Source organism: Telopea speciosissima, chromosome 1, assembly GCF_018873765.1.
Source record: "Telopea speciosissima isolate NSW1024214 ecotype Mountain lineage chromosome 1, Tspe_v1, whole genome shotgun sequence".
NCBI lineage: Eukaryota > Viridiplantae > Streptophyta > Magnoliopsida > Proteales > Proteaceae > Telopea > Telopea speciosissima.
In genome coordinates, this window is record NC_057916.1 from 85483139 (window position 1) to 85505360 (window position 22222).

At 40.7% G+C, this 22222-nt stretch overlaps 1 protein-coding gene across 1 annotated transcript; it reads right to left on the reverse strand.

Annotated features, from left to right (window-relative positions):
• Positions 1-8013: 8013 nt before the first annotated feature.
• Positions 8014-21998, reverse strand: LOC122670160 (alcohol dehydrogenase-like 4). Its single transcript, XM_043867144.1, has 10 exons — positions 21945-21998; positions 21608-21744; positions 21347-21396; positions 20894-21225; positions 20454-20536; positions 20273-20348; positions 20004-20077; positions 18517-18612; positions 8485-8646; positions 8014-8132 (listed from the first exon to the last, which is right to left on the reverse strand). Exons 1-10 carry the CDS (start codon positions 21994-21996, stop codon positions 8022-8024), a joined length of 1173 nt encoding a protein of 390 aa, XP_043723079.1. The 5' UTR covers positions 21997-21998; the 3' UTR covers positions 8014-8021.
• Positions 21999-22222: the final 224 nt, after the last annotated feature.

A 22222-nucleotide genomic window follows, 5' to 3' on the forward strand; every position in this document is an offset into this window, starting at 1 on the left:
GTATGGCATCGTGCGGCATTGCAAAGGTTATGTATGTCACGTGGGGTCCACATGATCTTTGCAGCGCTGCACGATGCAGTATAGCACCATACTGTAACAACAGAGGATAACGATTCATGTTATTTGTGCAGCAACGTAACCTGCACCCAGACATATGAGCCTACCATTCAAAGAGACAAGGTGATCATTTCGCCCACCCTCATGTGTCTAGGTGCAGCCTGTACCCCTGCACAGAGAATATTTGACCTTTTAAGTATATAATATCAAATAAGGTATGGGACTTATCTTGTTATCACTCTTTTGTTTGGTACGAATTTTGTTATCACTCCAAATACACTTTTAGTGACTACAATTCTACAAACAGGTAAGTTTGACCACACGAATACAAACTCTAACTATCACGACCACAATGTTGCACACATGAGCCATCGGTGACTCTGCTCACAATGTTAACATAGGCATATAATCACTCACGCCACACCAATAGGGTCAGGTGGGTATTTAAAAATCCTATGTATGCCATTCCACCCCATCTCATCTCAATTGATAGGCATTCACATCGTTCACCTTAAATGATTAAGATACTTGCATGGATGCATGTCTGTTGGAATTTTTCAAAATATTGATGTGGACTTTTAGTCCCACATCGGCTATGAAAGAAAAGCTCATTGGGTTTATATGTGTTAGTAGTTAGTAGTTATTATTATCACATGTAATGCTAGAAGAGATTGTACGGTGCACTTGCGAGCGAGGACGGTAACCATCTGAGTGCGTACACGTACACGTGTGCACGTGCGTGAGGTGCAATGTGGCGCTTTGATGGTGCACTTTGCACTTCGCACGTCACAATATGTCGCCTTAATCTTTTCGGGATCGACGGTGTCTGATCAAAGGGTGCTTAGGATCGATCCGACCGTGGAGCCCAGCTCAATAGTCATGACCTATCAGGTCAAGCCATATAAGCCAATGGGTGTGACCCATCCGAACAGGCCTTGTGGGCCTATAAATGGGCCACGAATTCTCTCAGTCCAAATATCAAAAAAAAAAATCTCTGATAGCTTCACAGTGTTACTGTCTCTGCAACTAGTAACAATTCGCCTAATTTATCTTGGGAGGCAGGTTTGCTGCAACCCTTTGCAGGATTAGGAGGGTGCAAATACTGTCTTAAGGACAGAACGATTTCGTTCGACTCATGCCATCTTTTTGTCCTCTCCTTTTTTTGTTATAAATTTCCAACAATCTTAAGACAGTACTTGTTCAATGGAGGAGACTGAAATCATGAAGATACCTGGGAACGAGATAAGCAAACTTGAGAAGTTTGATGGGTCATTTTTGAAACGTTGGAAAGGAAATATGTATTTCTTCCTCACTACTTTGAAACTTGCTCATGTCCTGAACGAAGAGAAGCCAGTAACACCGACACCGATAAACTCCACTGCATAAGCTTCAAGTGGAGAGACACCGGTGCAGAAATAGCAGCGCCAGAAGTGGGAGCAAGACGACTTCATGTGCAAGGGCTGCATCCTCAATGGGTTGTCAAACACACTTTATGATGTGTATGAGCCCAAATTTGTAGATAGCACGTCGAGAGAACTATGGGAGGATCTCGACAAAAAGTACAAAATTGAGGATGCTGGCAACAAGAAGTTTCTTATAAGTAAGTTGTTTGATTACAGGATGGTAGGAGATAAGTCTATTATTTCACAAACCTATGAGTTGCAGGGTCTCATGAATCAAATCATCTCTGAGGGCCATTCTCTTAACGAATCTTTCCAAGTATCATCTATTATTTCAAAGTTACATTTTGCTTGGAAAGATTGTCGGAAAGAGTTGAAACAGAAGAAGGATGCAATGACTATGCAAGAGTTGATTAAGTATATCCAAGTTGAAGAGAATTCTCGCAAACTAGATAAACTTGAATTTGAGGAAAAATCTCCAAAGGCTCATGTCATAGAAAACTCATCTTCTAAGGGCAAGAAGAGAAAGTATGATGGGAAAGACACTGTTTCTGAGAAGAAGAAGTGTACATTTATTAACCCCAAAGCGACTTGTTGAAAATGCGAAAAAGCCGATCATTTCAAGAAACAGTGTAGAGTTTATATCAAGGAGAAGCAACAAAAAGACCAAGCCAACATGGTTGACAATGATGACTGAGTTGCTATGATATCTGAGGTATATGCAGTGGGTGATGATGATGAATGGTGGATCGATTTCGGTGCAATCAAACATGTTGCCAATAACAAAAATTTGTTCAAAGTTTATGAAGCTATAGCAAATGGACAAGATCTCTTTATGGGAAATTCTTCAATTGCTAAGGTCATAGGTAAAGGCACAATGGTTTTGAATCTCACATCCGAAAAAAGGCTTACTTTAAATGATGTACTTCATGTTCCTGATATTAAGAAGAACTTAATGTCTGTAAGCTTGCTTGACAAACATGGATTTAAAATCTTGTTTGAGTCAGGGAACATCATAGTGTCCAAAGGGGGAGTTTATGTTGGGAAAGGATATGCATCGAACGGGATGTATAAATTTAATATGATTAATGGAAATTCATCTTCTGCTTACATTGTTTATACTTTTGATACATGGCATTCTAGATTTGTGCATGTTAATTATAAGTGCATGAGAAATATGGTTAAATTAGGTTTATTACCAGAATGCACATCTTCTAGTCATGACAAATGTTCTGTATGCATCAAGTCTAAAATTGTTAGAAAATCTTTTAAAAAAGTAGAAAGGAATACACAACTCTTAGAATTAGTACATTCTGATTTGTGTGAGTTAGAAGGTATTTTAACTAGAGGTAGTAAAAGATATTTCATTACATTAATAGATGACTGTTCAAAATACACATATGTATATTTATTAAGGATTAAATATGAGGCTTCGGAGAAATTCAAAATCTACAAAGTCGAAGTGGAAAACCAATTGGGTCGTAAGATTAAAATCTTACAAACTGATAGGAGAAAGGAATATTTCTCTACTGATGATTTTTGTGAAGTTTATGGAATTATCCATCAAACAACGGCACCCTATAGTCCTCAACAGAATGGAGTAACAGAAAGGAAAAATAGGACTCTAACAGAAATGGTGAATACATTTTTACTTACTTTTGATTTACCAAAGAATTTATGGAGGGAAACATTAATGACTGCTTGTCATATACTTAACCGTATATCCCATAAAAAGACTAATATCACTCCCTATGAATATTGGATGAAGAGAAAACATTCTCTTGGATATTTCAAAGTATGGGGATGTAGAGCATTGGTAAGATTAACTGATTCTAAAAGACCTATATTAGGTGAAAAGGCTTGAATGTATTTTCATTGTCTATGCCCAGCATAACAAGGTCTATAGATTTCTAACGATGGAATCTACAGAAACCGTTAGCCAAAATACAATTTTAGAATCTAGAGATGCTGAGTTCTTTGAGGATTCTTCTCTAGGAAACGAAAGAATGAAAATATAAACAAAGAGGATCAAGATATTGTTCAATCACATTCTGAGAATAATGAGAGTGTTGAATTTAGAAGAAGTAAAAGAGTTAGAGTGAAAAAATCCTTTGGTCCAGATTTTTATCAATTCTTGGTAGAAGGAAACAGAAATGAAGTTACATATTCTTGTGTGTATAATGTTGAACATGATCCATTGACTTTTCAAGAAGCCATGAATTCTCAAGATTCTACTTTTTGGCAAGAAGCTATAAATGATGAAATGGATTCTCTCATGGGTAATAAAACATGGGTTTTAACAGATTTACCTCCTGGATTTAAACCTATTGGTTGTAAGTGGATTTTTAAGCAAAAACTTAAAGCTGATGGAACTATTGATAAGTTTAAAGCTAGGCTTGTAGCCAAGGGCTTTAAGCAAAAAAATGTATTGATTATTTCGATACATATGCTCATGTTGCTAGAATTAGTACAATTAGATTGTTAATTGCTTTAGCGTCGATTAATAAACTTGTTATACACCAAATGGATGTTAAAACTGCTTTTCTAAATGGAGATTTAGAAGAAGAAGTTTACATGGAACAACCTGAAGGGTTTGTTTTGAAAGGCCAGGAAAGTAAGGTTTGTAAACTAGTCAAATCTTTATATGGTCTAAAACAAGCTCCTAAGCAATGGCATGATAAATTTGACCAAAAGGTTGTAGCAAATGGATTTAGAATAAATGAATCTGATAAATGTGTTTATTCTAAATTCAAGAATGGACATGGTGTTATAATATGTTTATATGTTGATGATATGTTAATCTTTGGTACTAATACAAGCACTGTTTTGGATACAAAGGATTTTCTATCTTCGTGTTTTGATATGAAAGATATGGGTGAAGCAAATGTAATTTTGGGAATCAAAACTGTTAGATCCTCTGATTGTATTTTTTTAACACAGTCTCATTACATAAAGAAAATATTAAAAAAATTCAATCATGAGGACTGTAAATCAGTTGCTACCCCATATGATCATTCTATTAGATTAACTTCTAATGAAGAGAATTGTATATCTCAATTAGAATACGCTAGTATCATTGGTAGCTTAATGTATGTCATGCAGTGCACTCGTCCTGATATAGCTTTTGCAGTTGGTGTTTTGAGTAGGTTTACTCATAACCCTGGATAAATTCATTGGAATACTGTTTCTAGAGTATTTAAGTACTTAAAGGGCACAATGAATTATGCATTAAGTTATAAGGATTTTTTCGCAGTACTAGAAGGATACACAGATGCTAATTGGATCACAGGATCCGATGAATCAAAGTCCACAAGTGGTTGGATATTTACCTTGGGTGGAAGATTACTTTCTTGGGGATCCAAGAAACAGACTGTAGTTTCACACTCCACTATGGAGTCTGAATTTATCGCTTTAGCAATGGCAGTAAAGGAAGCAGAATGGCTTAGGGACCTCTTAACAGAGATTCCTCTGTGGCCTAAGCCAATGCCTGCTATATCAATATTTTGTGATAATGAAGCAACATTATCAAGGGCTTATAATAAAGTCTACAATGGAAAGTCAAGGCATATTAGTTTAAGACATAGCTATGTAAGAGAACAACTCATCAAATGAGTTGTGATTATTAGTTATGTAAAGTCAAAGGAAAATTTGGCTGATCCCTTTACAAAAGGCCTGGGTAGGAATGTGGTATGGAAGACTTCCAGGGAGATGGGTTTAAGGCTTTTAAATGAGAGGTAACCTGCAAGTGAAAACCAACTAGACACTAGATCAACATCTAGTCAACTAGTTCAATGAAAAACAGTTGTTGTAATAACCGGTTATGTACTCAACTAGTAGAGATAAGATCTCTTGACATCTCAACGTAGTGCATGTTTGTATGGAGAAACCGACAGATGGTAGGATCAATCCTTTAATGAGTCTATGCCTTATAGGAAATGCAAGTCATACAATTACATTTTATTAGATTCACCTATATAACTGCAGGAAGTGGAGTCGCTTCTGCGAGATTCAAAGCTTGTCTCTAAGGCACTTATGAAAACCTAAGATGAAAGCACAAGGCCATAAATGTGCGGGTGTTATTGAAACTATGTTCAAGTAAATCATATGTCTAGTATATTAGATTTGTCGCTATAAAATTCTAAGTTCAAGGCTACGGCTACTTCGTTTTTGACAAGTACTCATGTATTTTGACAACATAAATGTTCAAGTCGAAAGACACCTTTATGAAAGTATGATTTAGAAGTACAGAGAGTTTATTGACTGAGACTCAATTATTTTAAAAAATTGGAGGAAATTGTTGGAATTTTTTAAAATATTGATGTGGACTTTTAGTCCCACATCGGCTATGAAAGGAAAGCTCATTGGGTTTATATGTGTTAGTGGTTAGTAGTTATTATTATCACATGTAATGCTAGAAGAGATTGTACGGTGCACTTACAAGCGATGACGGTAACCGTTCGAGCGCGTACGCGTACACATGTGCGCATTCGTGAGGTGCAATGTGGCTCTTTGATGGCGCACTTTGCACTTCGTACATGCGCATCGTCACAGTATGTCGCCTTAATCTTTTCGGGATCGACGGTGTCTGATGAAAGGGTGCTTAGGATCGATCCGACTGTGGAGCCCAGCCCAATAGTCATGACCTGTTAGGTCAAACCATATGAGCCAATGGGTGTGACTCATCCGAACAGGCCTTGTGGGCTTACAAATGGGCCACGAATTCTCTCAGTCCAAATATCAAAAAAAAAAATCTCTGATAGCTTCACAGTGTTACTGTCTCTGCAACCAGTAACAGTTCACCTGATTTATCTTGGGAGGCACGTTTACTGCAACCCTTTGCAGGATTAAGAGGGTGCAAATACTGTCTTAAGGACAGAACGATTTCGTTCGACTCAGGCCATCTTTCTGTCCTCTCCTTTTTTGTTACAGATTTCTAACAATGTCTCTCAAGTCGGGACGATATGGTTCTATAATAAGTTTGAGGGGAAATTTTTGTTCTCTCAATCACTAATAAGTGAGGCTACGCTAGTAGTCACTCTCTATCTCTTTCCTCACATGAAATGATCTTGTTCTTCTCCAATGTATGAAATCATTTCATCCCAATTCATTGGTGCGCTCTCCTATTTCGATTGCTAGCTCAGAAAACCCCCTCTACCTATTTTAAGAGTGTCCCAAGACCCACCCACCCCTTTCATGGATGCTAGTGCTAGCATCTAAGGCTATGTTTGGTTGTTGGCAAAAAATAGATTGAAAAGCAAAGAAAAAGGGACAGGTATTAGTACACATCCGTGCATGGTACACGGTTGTACTTTCAACAATTGAATTGGCATGATCTTGTACAGTACACGGCTTCTCATCCCATTCAACGGTTGAAGGCATGGTCATGTACCATACACAATCATGTACGAAACCGTTTGCCAAAAAAAAGTCACTTTTTTGAATTTGAGGAGAGAGACACATAAATTAATCATTGTGTCATTATAGTTTTTGTCTTCTTATTTTTTTGGCCCATGTTTTTTGCTCGGTAGCAAATGGGGAGACGTAGGTTGCGTGCAGACACATGAGAGTGATGAGACAGGACAGACGTGTAAACACCGCTTACTTGATATACAAAAACTCATATGTTAAGGAGGAAAAATAATCATTTATCAAAAAGAAAAAAGAAAAAGAAGAGAAAAAAATTCTCAGGAAGAGAAAGTCATACAAAACGGTACACCCTTTGTGTGTGTGTGTGTTTGTGTGTGTGTGTGAAGCCCCTTACATGAATCAGGGTGGCTGGGTAAGATAAATGAACAAAAGGACACAAAAATTAACCATTGTTATCATGAAAAAAGAAGGCTACTTGGTCGCTCGTGGCTCCTGCGCCTAGATATTGGAGCACATGAATCAGGGTCGTTGGCATTTTTCAGCAAAAAAATATACTTTGTGGCATTGCTTCTTATGCTTTTAATTTGTGGAGGGTATGCTCAGCCTACCGATTGATGGGCGATATGTGCAACTTGGGCAAGGCCAACTTGAGCGTAACTGTCCAACCATTTCGAAGCCTAGACTGTGAGATTAATGTTTTAAGACGTAGGTCGGGGTAGGAATGATGGGCTAAGCTGGGGATAGGCTGAGGCCATGGGTGTAACATGGCCAAGCTTGAGCCCAAGCTTCAAATGTTGTTGGGCCACTGGTGGAGTGAGTGTTGGTTTATATAATGGGCTTAGGTAGCCTCAAGGAATGCTTGGGTGCTCTTATATTTTAATGGGCTTATGTAACCTCACGGAATGCTGTGATGGTCGCATGTAGTGGCATCTCCCACACCAAACCAAGAAGAATGGTGATGGAGAAAGGGGTGTCTCGTACATGAGACTCCACATGGTTATGGAGGAGAAAGAATATCAGAAAGAGAGCAATTGTCATAGTGGTTTTTTTACTTTCAATATTGTAATGTGTGAAAATTAAAAATACAAAATGTCTGTTAGGTGCATTGACTCTCCAATCACTTGAAATTAATGGTGAAACAAAATAAAGATGGGGTAACCGGGGTGGATTGCGGGGTAAAATAATAAGGATATAGCCTCAGAGATGGAGAAGACATCTCAATGCTTTCCCGTCGGCGAGCAATTGAAACGCTTCATTGATGTCAGCAAAAGGAAGCTCGTGAGTGATAAACCCATCAAGATTCACAACCTGAAATCAGCACCTCGTCCCAACAACGTAGAAATGTTAGAATGAATGAAGTGAATAAAGTGATGCATGGCATGAGAGCATGGTTCCAGGAATTGCTATAGGTACCGATTCCTGATAAATCCCGTATCGATGAATTGGTACGGACAAAGATAAAAATGCAAATTTTTAAAAAAAAAAAAATAAAAATTGGTAAATCTGACCGAGACAGACTGATTCGGATCAGTATCGGTAGACCATTAATCTACCCATACCGATAACTAAAACCCTGCTTGAGAGATAAGGGAACAGTTGAAATGTAAGTGTAAGAGAATTGGAGAAAGGGAGGGGCAGAAAAATAAGTTGAGGTACTGACCCCATGCATGCATTGGATGGCGAAATGAGGCAATTGGGTCTTCCCTTTGAAGTCTCCGAACACAGATCCCACGATTCTTCTACCGTCGAAGAGTTCCATGGGATGGAGAGGAAGCGTTCTTGGCGTTGGATGGATTCCCAAAATTACAGTCAATCCCCATCCCTGCAAAATGTCGTATGCATGGATTATTATATTATTAACCTATATATATATATATGACTATGAGGGCGAGATTAATATATATATGTAAGCTATGAATGGTGCAATTGAAAGAGAATAGGATATAACCTGGGGTTTTGCTAATCTAGCTCACAGAACTGATTGTGAGGCTCCCTAACCAGCTTACCTAAAAGAAGAAGAAATGGTCTAGCCCAGCAAAAACAAGGGGGGCCCTGTGCGATGACCATACCCCCTTGTTTTTGCTGGGCTGGATCATCCAATTTCCTTTATCGCTAGAGGAGAGTCAGATCTGTTAAATGATTGAATTTGAGGCTGAAATTTGACACGTAGCTTATTCAAATTACTCACTAGAAATTCAATTATCATATTTACCACTTCATTCTTCCAAGTGGCAATATTAGACGTGTCACACCCCCATCCCTGAACCACGGGAATGCAACTAGAGCGTACCAATACGCTCTCTAACCACGAATCACCGATGCAGTACCCAAGACTTACTCATTCACAACGACGGATAATAGGTAAAAAAAAAAAGGATTAATATTAATAACATCGAGTTAGCGAAGCTAGGTGATAGCATATAAAATATCATCTATTCAAGTTTACCCCTTCAAGTACAATTCGTTCTAATCGGGACCTATGTATTACCTACTATATAAATAATACATCTATCATGAAAGGAATCAAAAGAATACACCTATAATTCAAAATGAATAATCAAGTGCATCAAAAGATGGCCACCGCCATAAGTCACTGTCCGCCAAGGAACACACATCGCGACAACACTCTGGTCCATGCTCCACGATCTCTGGAGCCCACCAATCAACGTAACCAGCCTCGGGAGTCTCGTACTCTGTGCCACTCTGCTCGAATGTACTGCATCAACTAAAAATATGTTTCCTCGAGGAGTGAGCTCCAAGCGAGCCCAATGAGTGGCTAAGCCACACAAACATACACAATAATAATAATGAATGGGGTTATTGCAAACCATACATGATGGACGGATACCAAGGTGTCCCATACCACCAAGGTAGACCGTACATCACATACAATTACAATCATGCTACATGAATGAATGATGATGTATAGTTTTATTGTTATCCACCTAACACACAACTAAGTCGGGTATAGTACTATAGCAACACCTTAGGTAGCATCCCCGACATCGGTACCATAAGCGGATGGTATACGGCGATGACAAACCGAGTCGTGTTGGAAGCCTTTTGTCAGGTCTCCACCAAGAGATATACGCAAACCCCCGAGTCAAATCCCGCCCTGGCGTTCGGCCCAAAATACGGTTGGCGCCCGAACTCCCGGGTGGGTATACCCGAATAACGGTCGGAACCACGGATTTGACCGACACCTAACCCTGTCGGTAAGGGTCATAATCTTGGGTAAACATTTATCCTAGTGAGCATTCACCTATTGTATGAGTGAGGTACGCATGTGCATAGGCCGAGGCCGAGTCTATAGATACCGAAATACGGTCGGCGGCTATCCTCTCGCCCCTCTAGCCCATACGCGTATACAAAGTACGAGATGTGAATACAGAAGGTAGTCGGTCAGTCACCATCCTGTTTCCACCTAATGCAATGGACAACTCTAATGCAATTTCAAGTACGGTAATCTCAAGCCCAGACCCACCGGCACTTGGATCCCGCTCAAGCCCTAAATCTACATGCCATGAGTGAGTCCATATTATGGAATCCTCGAGTCCAGCACCAACGGCACCGAGTCCCATAACTAAATCCAACACCATTCGCACCATAGTGCAGTAAAATAAATAATATCGCAAGACAAGAATGTAAAGTCCTATCAACATCTAAACATTTATATCGTCCTATATCTTACTAATAATTATATATTATAGCACACATGCATGAATGACATTCGCAAGACACGACACACAAACATTCCATAAATTAAGGCGTTTGCTTAACTCACTCACCGATTCTCAGTCAATCGTCGCACGGAGCTCTTCAAATCGGCGTTCGATGCCAAGTACACTCCCCACGTACTAATACGCTCCGAGCCGGGTCGGTCAACCTAAAGAGAGTGTACAACGTGGGGAGAGATTAGTGCCTTAGGGCTAGAAGAGTTGGGCCCCATAAGTTATCAAACAAGGCTAAAATAGGGGACCGGCACATCTGAGAAGGCTATATCATGTGCTGTCCATGTGCCTGTCCATGTGCCTGTCCCTCTCGGATTTTCCCACAGCGAGATCTAGGTTCTCAAGGGAGTGGCACTTGTATGTACTGTCCATGTGCTGTCCCTCTCGAGACCTCCCACCAGAGATCTTTCTCGGGGCGGCACTTGCATGTGCTGTCCATGTGCTGTCCATGTGCCTGTCCCTCTCGGGCTTCCCACCGGGATCTACTTTCTCGAGGACAGGCACTTGCATGTGCCTGTCCATGTGCCGATCTTCTTGTTCATGCCATTCCGAGAATGGTTTTGCAGCCCCAAAGTCTTGGGCTAAAATGGGGTATTCTTAGGGGTTTTTAGGGGTCTCTTTGGCCATGAGAACAACTCCAACCAAGGTGCCATAGCATACACCCAACATGGGTTTGTAAACCCCATGATCGATTAGGTTTTCTTCCATTAAAATACATATGGAAAGAAAACCCATAGGTTTGGGTATTGGGGTTTTGAAAGGGTCTTTAATTTATGTTATTTAACACCCCTCAAACCCACACATCTACGGTCTTCCATGAGGGTTGGTAAAACCCATAAATGGAGGTAAATCCCCAACTTAGGGTTCATAAATGGAGAAGGGTGAATGGGTTTAAGGTAGGGTTAGGTGCTTCATAGTTAAACATCAAGGATTTGCCATTAATGGCTCTTCTAATTGAGTAGATGGAGCACTCAAGGTGTGCTCAACCAATTCAAACCTAGGTAATAGAATTAGGAAAGGAGATGGAGAGAGAGGAGAGAGAGAGAGAGAGAGAGAGAGAGAGAAAGAGACTCACCAAGGGTTGATGATGATAGCTTGTGCTCCACCATACTTCTCCCTTCTCCTTCCTTCTTCCTCTTCTTCTTTCTTCTTCTTTCTTCTTCTTCTTTCTTCTTCTCTTTCTTCTTCTTTCTTTTTCTCCTCTCCTCTCCACGATTTAGGATTGAAATGTGAGGTGAATAGTAGTTTTGGGTCTTTAATAACCCATCTAGGCATTAGGTCTTGTTTGGTTAGTCTCAAGTCCTTAGGTCCATTTGTTTAGGAGCTTGTTTGGTTAGGTATAAGCCCAAGGTCTAGTTTAAGTCATTGGGCCATTGGATCCACTTGGGCCCATGGCCCATGGCCCATGTCCTAAGTTCTAGTTACAATTAGAAAAGACTAAGCTCCTAAGCCCAAGCCCATTCAGTTCTTATGCTTATTAATGGTCATGCATAGGCATGAATTATTCGGATAGTGACTTACTCCCAATCATCGTTAAGTGGATAAGAGGCGATTCAGGTGCGGGCCCCGCGGATCCCTATCATAAGGGAATTCCAAGAATATGCTTTCGTGGACGATTTTCCCCCTTTCTCGACGGCGGTGGATCTTTCCTCGAGGACTTCCCCTGTTTGTGAGCCGACAATCTCGTGTGATGGCTTGAGTATTATGACCCACAGTTCACGAGCGTACTCCACTCTTGGTTCTACACAAAGGTTTAAACCAGGACGGTGGTGGGATCGCGTTTCAAACCGGGTTTTGGGCACGGATTTAACATCCTCCCACCTTATAAGAATTTCGTCCTCGAAATTGAGCGTACCTAGGTATCTGCATAGGTGAGGATACTTGACCGCACTTCACCTTCTCATTAACGAGATGCCCTTTAATCAATGAGATTGCTCCACGAACTTTATCAAAGTTACTGATTCGATTGTGAGGATTCTTGTCCTTATAATCAAAGTTCTCTTGAGGTAGCTCTTCATGTGTCAATCCATGACAAGTGATGTGGCTTTTTAGTCTTGACAATATCAATGTAGGGGTGTACTTTCTCACATCATTACGTAAAATACATTAACACACTTGCCCTCTTTGTCGGCGAATTACTCCTTAGTTGGCGGTACTGCAAGAAAACATAATCGGCATAGCTCTTCCATTTAGATTAAGCCGCCATGATTCGGTCCCTTATCAAATCTACTTTTCCACAAGTGGCTTGTATCAATTCAGACCCTAATATTCTTTGCTAATCAACTTCCTCCCAATATAGTGGTGTTCGGAAATTTCTATTGTCTTGTGCTTTGAGCGGTGTCATACCTATAGTAGTTTGGTAGCCGTTGTTGTAAACAAACACTACGAGTGAGATGTGCTCATCCCGACTACCCTTCATATCAATGACACAAGCCCCGAGCACGTCCTCTAGGGTCCGAATAGTCCGCTCGACTTACCATTAGTTTGTGGAGGGAGAACGTACTAAAATTCAGCGGTGTACCCATAGCCTTCAAAACCGCCCAGGACTTCAATGCAAACTCGGGATCACGATTAGAAATGATATCCATCTCCATGTAAGTGAGTCACATTTTCCATGTATAGCTTATTCAACTTGTCCATTGGATAGATCTCCTTTATTAGGATAAATGTGCTAACTTGCTAAGTCGGTCAACAATGACCCAAACAAACATCAATACATTTAGCTATCAGGGCAATTTAGTGACAAAATCCATAATGATGTATTTCCACTCTCGTTCGGGAATAGGAAGTGATTACAATAGTCCATATGGTCGTTGCCTCTCCATGCCACCTTAACTCGCTCACCATTGGGTACACATAACCTATCCCCTGAACCAGAAGGACGTTATTTTCGGACAAGGTAAAATCGATTCCTCCCGCATCTCTTCCTGAATGTCATCTATCAATTTCTGTAACTCCACATTGGTATGTTGGGCTTCCTTAATCTTCTCCGCCAATGAGGGTTGTCTTGTCGGAGCGGCAAATAACATAGTAGCATCATCAATTAACACTTCCGGCCCCATTCTTGGCTTCCTCTATAAGCCTCTCATTGGTATTAGAGTGGCAAGGAAGGGTTTGTGATTTCCTACTAAGTGCATCGCCACCACACTGGCTTTGCTTAAATGGTATTGGATAGTGCGGATAGAGGGGTTAAAACTATGCTCAACTTCCGCTCGGGATCGCTTAGTTATTTAGCTTAAACTAAGTTGTATGGATTTGTCCTCTAATAGTTTCCACCTTACATAATGGTATAAATCAATTCGGTTTAGTTAATATAAAGTCAGTGTATATAAGGACCAGTGAAAATCAAACTACGAGCTTATACTTCTAGGAATAGAGAGATGCAACTATTTCCATATACTTCGCCCGATCGTACTCCTAAATTTTGGGTTGAATGACACAAGGCATGACTACTTTGCTTACCGGCTTTTCCTATGAGGACTTTCACTTCCGATCCTCCAATACCTAACTCGGCTTTAGAATGAATTGGAATATTGATGGAATCCCTACTGTTCACTCCCAATAACGGAGGGGACATTCAGGGACCCATTACTCCACTCATATCTATTGTTGAGCAAGGTTTTGTCGAATCATTCGATTCAATTCCTTTTTGTTCTTATCGCACTTGGCTATACTAACACCCGATATAATATTGTTTCATCAACTTAAATTGCTAGATCTATCATTCTCTTTCAACTACATGATATAATCCATACCTCCTAGCATCAGTCCTAAATTATCCTTTCTAGATATCCATCGGTTCGTGGGTGTATAGACATATCGAGATTTAACTACGTGCCTATATATATATTGTTTTTCACCGTCCCTTCGAATCTAGACACAATTGCAGGGTTTCCTATTGGACAAGGTCCCTGAACGTACCAGGCCCATACACCAAGCCAATCCCGGCATTCCGGTAGATTTACCAACAAGTCCTAAAAATGGCTCTCTGAGAGACATGTAGGGCCATAGGCTTACCCAAGGGTACTTAGGACCAATACTCAAAATTTCTAGGTGGTTCCCAAAGAAAGCCGGGCGTCCATCGAGGATACGAGAAAAATGAAAGATAATTTCTCCTAATCATTAGCCTACGTGAATGAGTCTGCGGAGAGTCTCTCACCGATAGCTAGCTTTTTATGGTTAGGCTAATCCCAATTATCATTATATTTTACATCATTGTTCATGACTTTACCCTCATAAACCTTAGTATATATCTTCTTCCTCTTTTTTTTTTTTTTTTTTTTTGTAACTCCTAGGGTTTAGTATGTAGTTTCTCATCTTTTCTTCATTTCTAAACTGGTTTATGTTCTATGGAAGTCCCATACCTTTATTTGTATTATTAAAGCATTGTTCTATCAGCAAAATTTATATATTCTCCCTTGTTCTCTTGATTCTTGTTTGTGGATAAGGTTTTAATATTTAACCCTAATTTAGAGTAAATCGGGTCGTGTGAACACCGAGTTAGTCCATAAGGTAGAGCATCGCTACGATACCAAGTTGTCACACCCCATCCTGAACCACGGGGAATGCAACTAGAGCGTCACTAATACGCTCTCTAACCACGAGAATCACGATGCATACCCAAGACTTACTCATTCACAACGACGGATAATAGGTAAAAAAAAAAAAGGATTAATATTAATAACATCGAGTTAGCGAAGCTAGGTGATAGCATATAAAATATCATCTATTCAAGTTTACCCCTTCAAGTACAATTCGTTCTAATCGGACCTATGTATTACCTACTATATAAATAATACATCTATCATGAAAGGAATCAAAAGAATACACCTATAATTCAAAATGAATAATCAAGTGCATCAAAAGATGGCCACCGCCATAAGTCACTTGTCCCGCCAAGGAACACACATCGCAACAACACTCGGTCCATGCTCCACGATCTCGGAGCCCACCAATCAACGTAACCAGCCTCAGGAGTCTCGTACTCTGTGCCACTGCTTCGAATGTACGCATCAACTAAAAATATGTTTCCTCGAGGAGTGAGCTCCAATGAGCCCAATGAGTGGCTAAGCCACACAAACATACACAATAATAATAATGAATGGGGTTGATTGCAAACCATACATGATGGACGGATACCAAGGTGTCCCATACCACCAAGGTAGACCGTACATCACATACAATTTACAATCATGCTACATGAATGAATGATGATGTATAGTTTTATTGTTATCCACCTAACACACAACTAAGTCGGTATAGTACTATAGCAACACCTTAGGTAGCATCCCGACATCGGTACCATAAACGGATGGTATACGGCGATGACAAACCGAGTCGCTCCGGAAGCCTTTGCCGGTCTCCACCAAGAGATATCACGCAAACCCCGAGTCAAATCCCGTCTGGCGTTCGGCCCAAAATACGGTTGGCGCCCGAACTTCCCGGGTGGGTATACCCGAATAACGGTCGGAACCCACGATTTGACCGACACCTAACCCCGTCGGTAAGGGTCATAGTCTTGGGTAAACATTTATCCTAGCCAGCATTCACCTATTGTATGAGTGAGGTACGCATGTGCATAGGCAGGCCGAGTCTATAGATACCGAAATACGGTCGGCCGGCTATCCTCTCGCCCCTCTAGCCCATACGCGTATACAAGTACGAGATGTGAATACCGAAGGTAGTCGGTCGGTCACCATCCTGTTTCCACCTAATGCAATGGACAACTCTAATGCAATTTCAAGTACGGTAATCTCAAGCCCAGACCCACCGGCACTTGGATCCCGTCGAAGCCCTAAATCTACATGCCATGAGTGAGTCCATATTATGGAATCCTCGGGTCCAAGACCAACCGGCACCCGAGTCCCATAACTAAATCCAACACCATTCGCACCATAGTGCGAGAAATAAATAATATCGCAAGACAAGAATGTAAAGTCCTATCAACATCTAAACATTTATATCGTCCTATATCTTACTAATAATTATATATTATAGCACACATGCATGAATGACATTGCAAGACACGACACACAAACATTCCATAAATTAAGACGTTTGCTTAACTCACTCACCGATTCTCGTCAATCGTCGATGCGGAGCTCTTCAAATCGGCGTTCGATGCAAGTACACTGTCCCACGTGCTAATACGCTCCCGAGCCGGCAGTCAACCTAAAGAGAGTGTACAACGTGGGGAGAGATTAGTGCCTTAGGGCTAGAAGAGTTGGGCCCCATAAGTTATCAAACAAGGCTAAAATAGGGGACCGGCACATACGCAAGGCTATATCATGTGCCTGTCCATGTGCCTGTCCATGTGCTGTCCCTCTCGGACTTTCCCAGCGAGATCTAGGTTCTCAAGGAGTGGCACTTGTATGTCTGTCCATGTGCTGTCCCTCTCGGACCTCCCACGCGAGATCTTTCTCGGGGGCGCACTTGCATGTGCCTGTCCATGTGCCTGTCCATGTGCCTGTCCTCTCTAAGCTTCCACACGCAGATCTACTTTCTCGGGGACAGGCACTTGCATGTGCCTGTCCATGTGCCGTCTTGCTTTGTTCATGCCATTCCGAGAATGGTTTTGCAGCCCAAAGTCTTGGGCTAAAATGGGGTATTCTTAGGGGTTTTTAGGGGTCTCTTTGGCCATGAGAACAACTCCAACCAAGGTGCCATAGCATACACCCAACATGGGTTTGTAAACCCCATGATCGATTAGGTTTTCTTCCATTAAAATACATATGGAAAGAAAACCCATAGGTTTGGGTATTGGGGTTTTGAAAGGGTCTTTAATTTATGTTATTTAACACCCCTCAAACCCACACATCTACGGTCTTCCATGAGGGTTGGTAAAACCCATAAATGGAGGTAAATCCCCAACTTAGGGTTCATAAATGGAGAAGGGTGAATGGGTTTAAGGTAGGGTTAGGTGCTTCATAGTTAAACATCAAGGATTTGCCATTAATGGCTCTTCTAATTGAGTAGATGGAGCACTCAAGGTGTGCTCAACCAATTCAAACCCTAGGTAATAGAATTAGGGAAAGAGAGATGGAGAGAGAGAGAGAGAGAGAGAGAGAGAGAGAGAAAGAGACTCACCAAGGGTTGATGATGATAGCTTGTGCTCCACCATACTTCTCCCTTCTCCTTCCTTCTTCCTCTTCTTCTTTCTTCTTCTTTCTTCTTCTTCTTTCTTCTTCTCTTTCTTCTTCTTTCTTTTTCTCTCTCCTCTCCACGATTTAGGATTGAAATGTGAGGTGAATAGTAGTTTTGGGTCTTTAATAACCCATCTAGGCATTAGGTCTTGTTTGGTTAGTCTCAAGTCCTTAGGTCCATTTGTTTAGGAGCTTGTTTGGTTAGGTATAAGCCCAAGGTCTAGTTTAAGTCATTGGGCCATTGGATCCACTTGGGCCCATGGCCCATGGCCCATGTCCTAAGTTCTAGTTACAATTAGAAAAGACTAAGCTCCTAAGCCCAAGCCCATTCCAGTTCTTATGCTTATTAATGGTCATGCATAGGCATGAATTATTCGGATAGTGACTTACTCCCAATCATCGTTAAGTGGATAAGGGCGATTCAGGTGCGGGCCCCGCATGGATCCCTATCATAAGGGAATTCCAAGAATATGCTTTGTGGACGATTTTCCCCCTTTCTCGACGGTGGATCTTTCCTCGAGGACTTCCCCTTTCGTGATCGACAATCTCGTGTGATGGCTTGAGTATTATGACCCACGTTCACGAGCGTACTCCACTCTTGGTTCTACACAAAAGGTTTAAACCAGACCGGTGGTCAGATCGCGTTTCAAACCGGGTTTTGGGCACGGATTTAACAAGACGTGTCTCCCTTGTTTTGAGGAGGAGAGAGATAGACACATGGTAATGCTGGTGTAGACCACACTTTCGGACAAAAAACTACTTATCATAAGAATAAAAATGAAACTTGAGAAGAATAAAAAATAAAAAAGAAAAACGCACATCATGGGTGGACAAGAAAGCCTCCCGAAGAACTCCCAAGTTTCCTGAGCACTCGAAACTGTAATCAACTCCTCCGTCAGTCATTTCTTGAATAATCTGTACGTGTATCACCAGGAGCAGGAGTACTCCTAAATTAGTTATAAAAAACAAACAGTTCACAAGAAAAGGCTTTTAGAAGATATGCTTTCATTGTTTAGTTAAATAACAGATATATAAAAGAGGACAATGCATGCATCACAGTGTTTCGTTCTTTAGCTATGCTTCCTGCAATTGTTACTATACCATTTAAAGAATATGTATGAGGAACGAAATTTTGCTGCTACACTAGTAGCAGGAACAACATTCCCTGTTAGCCAAGGAGATGGTATCTTAAAGGATATTTTAAAAAATACTAAAACCTAGGAGGGTATATATTTATGAACCTAAAGGGGAAGTGTAGCAAAATTTTTTCCATGTATGAGTCATATCTTCTTCACTATGTATTCGTTTGTGAGCTAAACGTGTAAGAAATGAAAAAAAATAGGTGGAATCCATACACTTTTGAGCGGACCTGGCTCCTATGCATTCGGGCAGCCAGGCTGCATGTGCAGCGCCAAACTTAAGGCGCTGCGTTTTGACCATCTTAAATCTTAAACCTGCCCAAGTGCCTTGCCCGAACAGGGGTAAGGTGGTCAAAGCGCAGCTCCTTGAGTCTGACGCTGCACATGCAGCCCAGCTGCCTAGATGCACAGGATCTTTTTCGCTTTTGAGCCTACCAAACTAATGGATAGGTCATATATATACGGGGCTTATGAGGAGGATTTAGCTCATAGGGTGTTGTACATGAGCCGACATGTGGTTATGATCAATGGTGGAGGGTGGACCTGCAAAACATTGAATTACTACTTTCCTCCACCCAACTGTCCAACTGCACGCAATGCCTATTAAGAGTCTGTATTAAAGGTTCATTGAATACAAAGGCAGCTAAGTTTTTTCTTGAAATGTATTATAAGTCGATCTCACATTCTCAGATGATAAAAATAGTGGATGGATAGTAGGAGAATAATCTAAGTTGTTATGGGTCACGAGTTAGCACTTACTACCACGGCTCTCTCCAGTGAATCTTCCACGTCTTAACCTTTATGATTATAGCTTAAGGTTGAGCTCTCTCTCTCTCTCAAATGTAAAAAAAAAAAAATATTTGAATAAATAGTGCTTTGGACTTGAAGTCAAAACTATGAATTTTTCTCCTCTCAGGTTCCTCTGTCTGGTCAGGTTCGTAGGTTCCTCTCATAGGAAGGGCGAAAATGATGACCTCACCCCACCCGGGTACTGTGTTCAGGCAGAGGGTGAGATCATCATTTCCGGTCCCCTATGAGAGGAACCTACTAACCTGACCGAACAGGAAACCTGAGAGGAGTTAAGTCCCAAAACTATCTGTACAGAAGCAATAACCGTCGGTAAGCGTAAATAGTAGTTGTGTAAGATGTGGAATGGAAATTACTCACCTCATGCACAGCTTTATCCTCCTCTTTCTGGAAATCATTTGGGTTAACAAAATGGGTAATCCCTACTGTTTTACCTAATTAAACACATTAATTCCAGGACACGCAACTATTAGTACATATATAATAAAATCACGAAGAACTAGTCGATTTTCCAAACGAAGCTTTCTTTTTTATTTTATTTTTTAATGAAGTTATTCCAGATAAAGCCAACGGAGTAGTTGAATTTAGTTTCTATCACTTATTATAACTGAGAAAGTGAAACACAACACCTTTCATAAATTTATCAGGATTGATGTCGATGCCTATGATTCGTGAAGCTCCTCTTAACCGTGCTCCTTCTGCTACCTGCGCATCATTAATTAGATCGAACACTTTATGATTTTATATGGTCTGAAACACAAAGAGAGAAAGAGAGAGAGAGGGAGAGGGACGAGTCTTTTTGAGACTTACAGCAAGCCCCACAGCACCCAAACCAAAGATGGCCACGCTTGATCCGGCTTGCACGTTTGCGGTGTTCCAAGCAGCTCCAATCCCTTGAACCCAACAAAATTATTTTATTTTTTTGGAAAAATTTCTTCAGCATCCATATGTTATATACATAAATGATCATATATCATATCATTCATGTCATGTCCCTGCCTGATGTGTAATTTGGAAATAGGAAACCAGAATGTTCCACGCCATGCACAAGTACTGCCAAGTTTCACCAACCCAATTGAAGAACTCTCATCCACTAACTCTCCCTCTCTCTCACTCACTCACTCACTCACTCACTCGAATGAGTTAATAATAATAATAATAATAAATGAAGATTAATTATGAAATGAATTAATTAATGGAGAGGGATAGAGGAAGATAGCTAATAATTTTCCATTAATTACTAGGCGTACCTGTAGAAACGCCACAACTGAGCAAGCTCATCTTTCTGAGAGGAGCCAGCGCATCTATCTTGACCGCACAGGCGGAGTCGACGACGGTGTACTCCGCAAAAGTGGATGTATTAAGGAAATGGTAAATGGGCTGGTGGCCCCCACGAGTGGAGAACCTGGTCTTCCCGTCGTGAACCATCACGGCTTTCATCGGATTCACCCGGTACCTCTCGCACAGGTTACTTTTCTCCGATTTACAGTAAGCACACACTCCACATTCTCCATTGAAGATTGGAACCACCTGGTCACCTTCTTTCATGTCCTTCACTCCTTCTCCCACACTCTCAACGATCCTATCTCCATACGTAAGTAAATGTCGTTTCATTCAATATATCTTCTTATTTTAAAGTACAAATCATATATCATTTTCTTTAATTGTTCGTTTGGGAATTAATTAATGAAGTAGCTAGTTACCCTGCCGCTTCGTGGCCAAGTATTCGAGGATACATTTGTTGGGCCTTGTTCTTCAATCACAAATTAAGAAGAGAGAAGATCAAGTAAGAATAGTAAGTAAAAGTACTCTAGCTAATTAAACTCAGAATAATTAAGAATAATAATTGAAATTTCAAACTGTTATGTTCCTGGAATTTTCTTAATAATAATAACAATAGGTACGTGATGGTATTAGTAATTTGATTAAGAAGTATTTATTGTGGGATATATATATATAAGTACCTCTCCTTTCCAAGCGCTGAGATCCGTGTGGCAAATGGAGGTATAGAGGACCTTCATTCGGACCTCCATTTTCTGTGGAGGATGGACTTGCACTTCTTCTATAGCAAAGGGTTGTCCTGGACCCCATACAACCGCAGCTTTTATACATATTCACGGCCGTGAAATTAAACAAACAATCAACAAGTTTTATTATTAGTCTCTTAATTTGAAGCAAGAAAGACAACGTTAATATATATATATGGTTGATCATTCATGTTCGATCTCGATATATCAAACAAAGAAAATTGTGAGACATAGGTTAGATCAGAGAGATTCAGAGAGACATTGATAGAGATACCTTTGCAACTGATGACCTTCCCTTTAGTCTCACCTGACTCACCCATGCCCATCTCTTCCTCGATCCTCTCTCTCTCTCTCTCTCTCTCTCTCTCAGATGCTTATTTGTTTGTATTACTTTGGTTGAAGAAGCTGTATTACATATTTATACTTCTTTTTCCCCCCTTCAATAGAAACTGAGAAACTAATTAAGCTCCTCTTCACACACCCACCCCCCCCCCCCCCAAAAAAAAGTACTATGTATAATTAAAACAAGGGACTTGCTAAGTGTAACAGTAG

Coding starts and splice junctions, on each gene's coding strand:
- LOC122670160 (XM_043867144.1), bottom strand. CDS start 21,996: ATGGGCATGGGTGAGTCAGGTGAGACTAAAGGGAAGGTCATCAGTTGC. Junction 21,745..21,944: donor GAAGGTCATCAGTTGCAAAG/GTATCTCTATCA, acceptor TATGTATAAAAG/CTGCGGTTGTATGGGGTCCA. Junction 20,078..20,272: donor TCCTGATAAATTTATGAAAG/GTGTTGTGTTTC, acceptor GTGTTTAATTAG/GTAAAACAGTAGGGATTACC.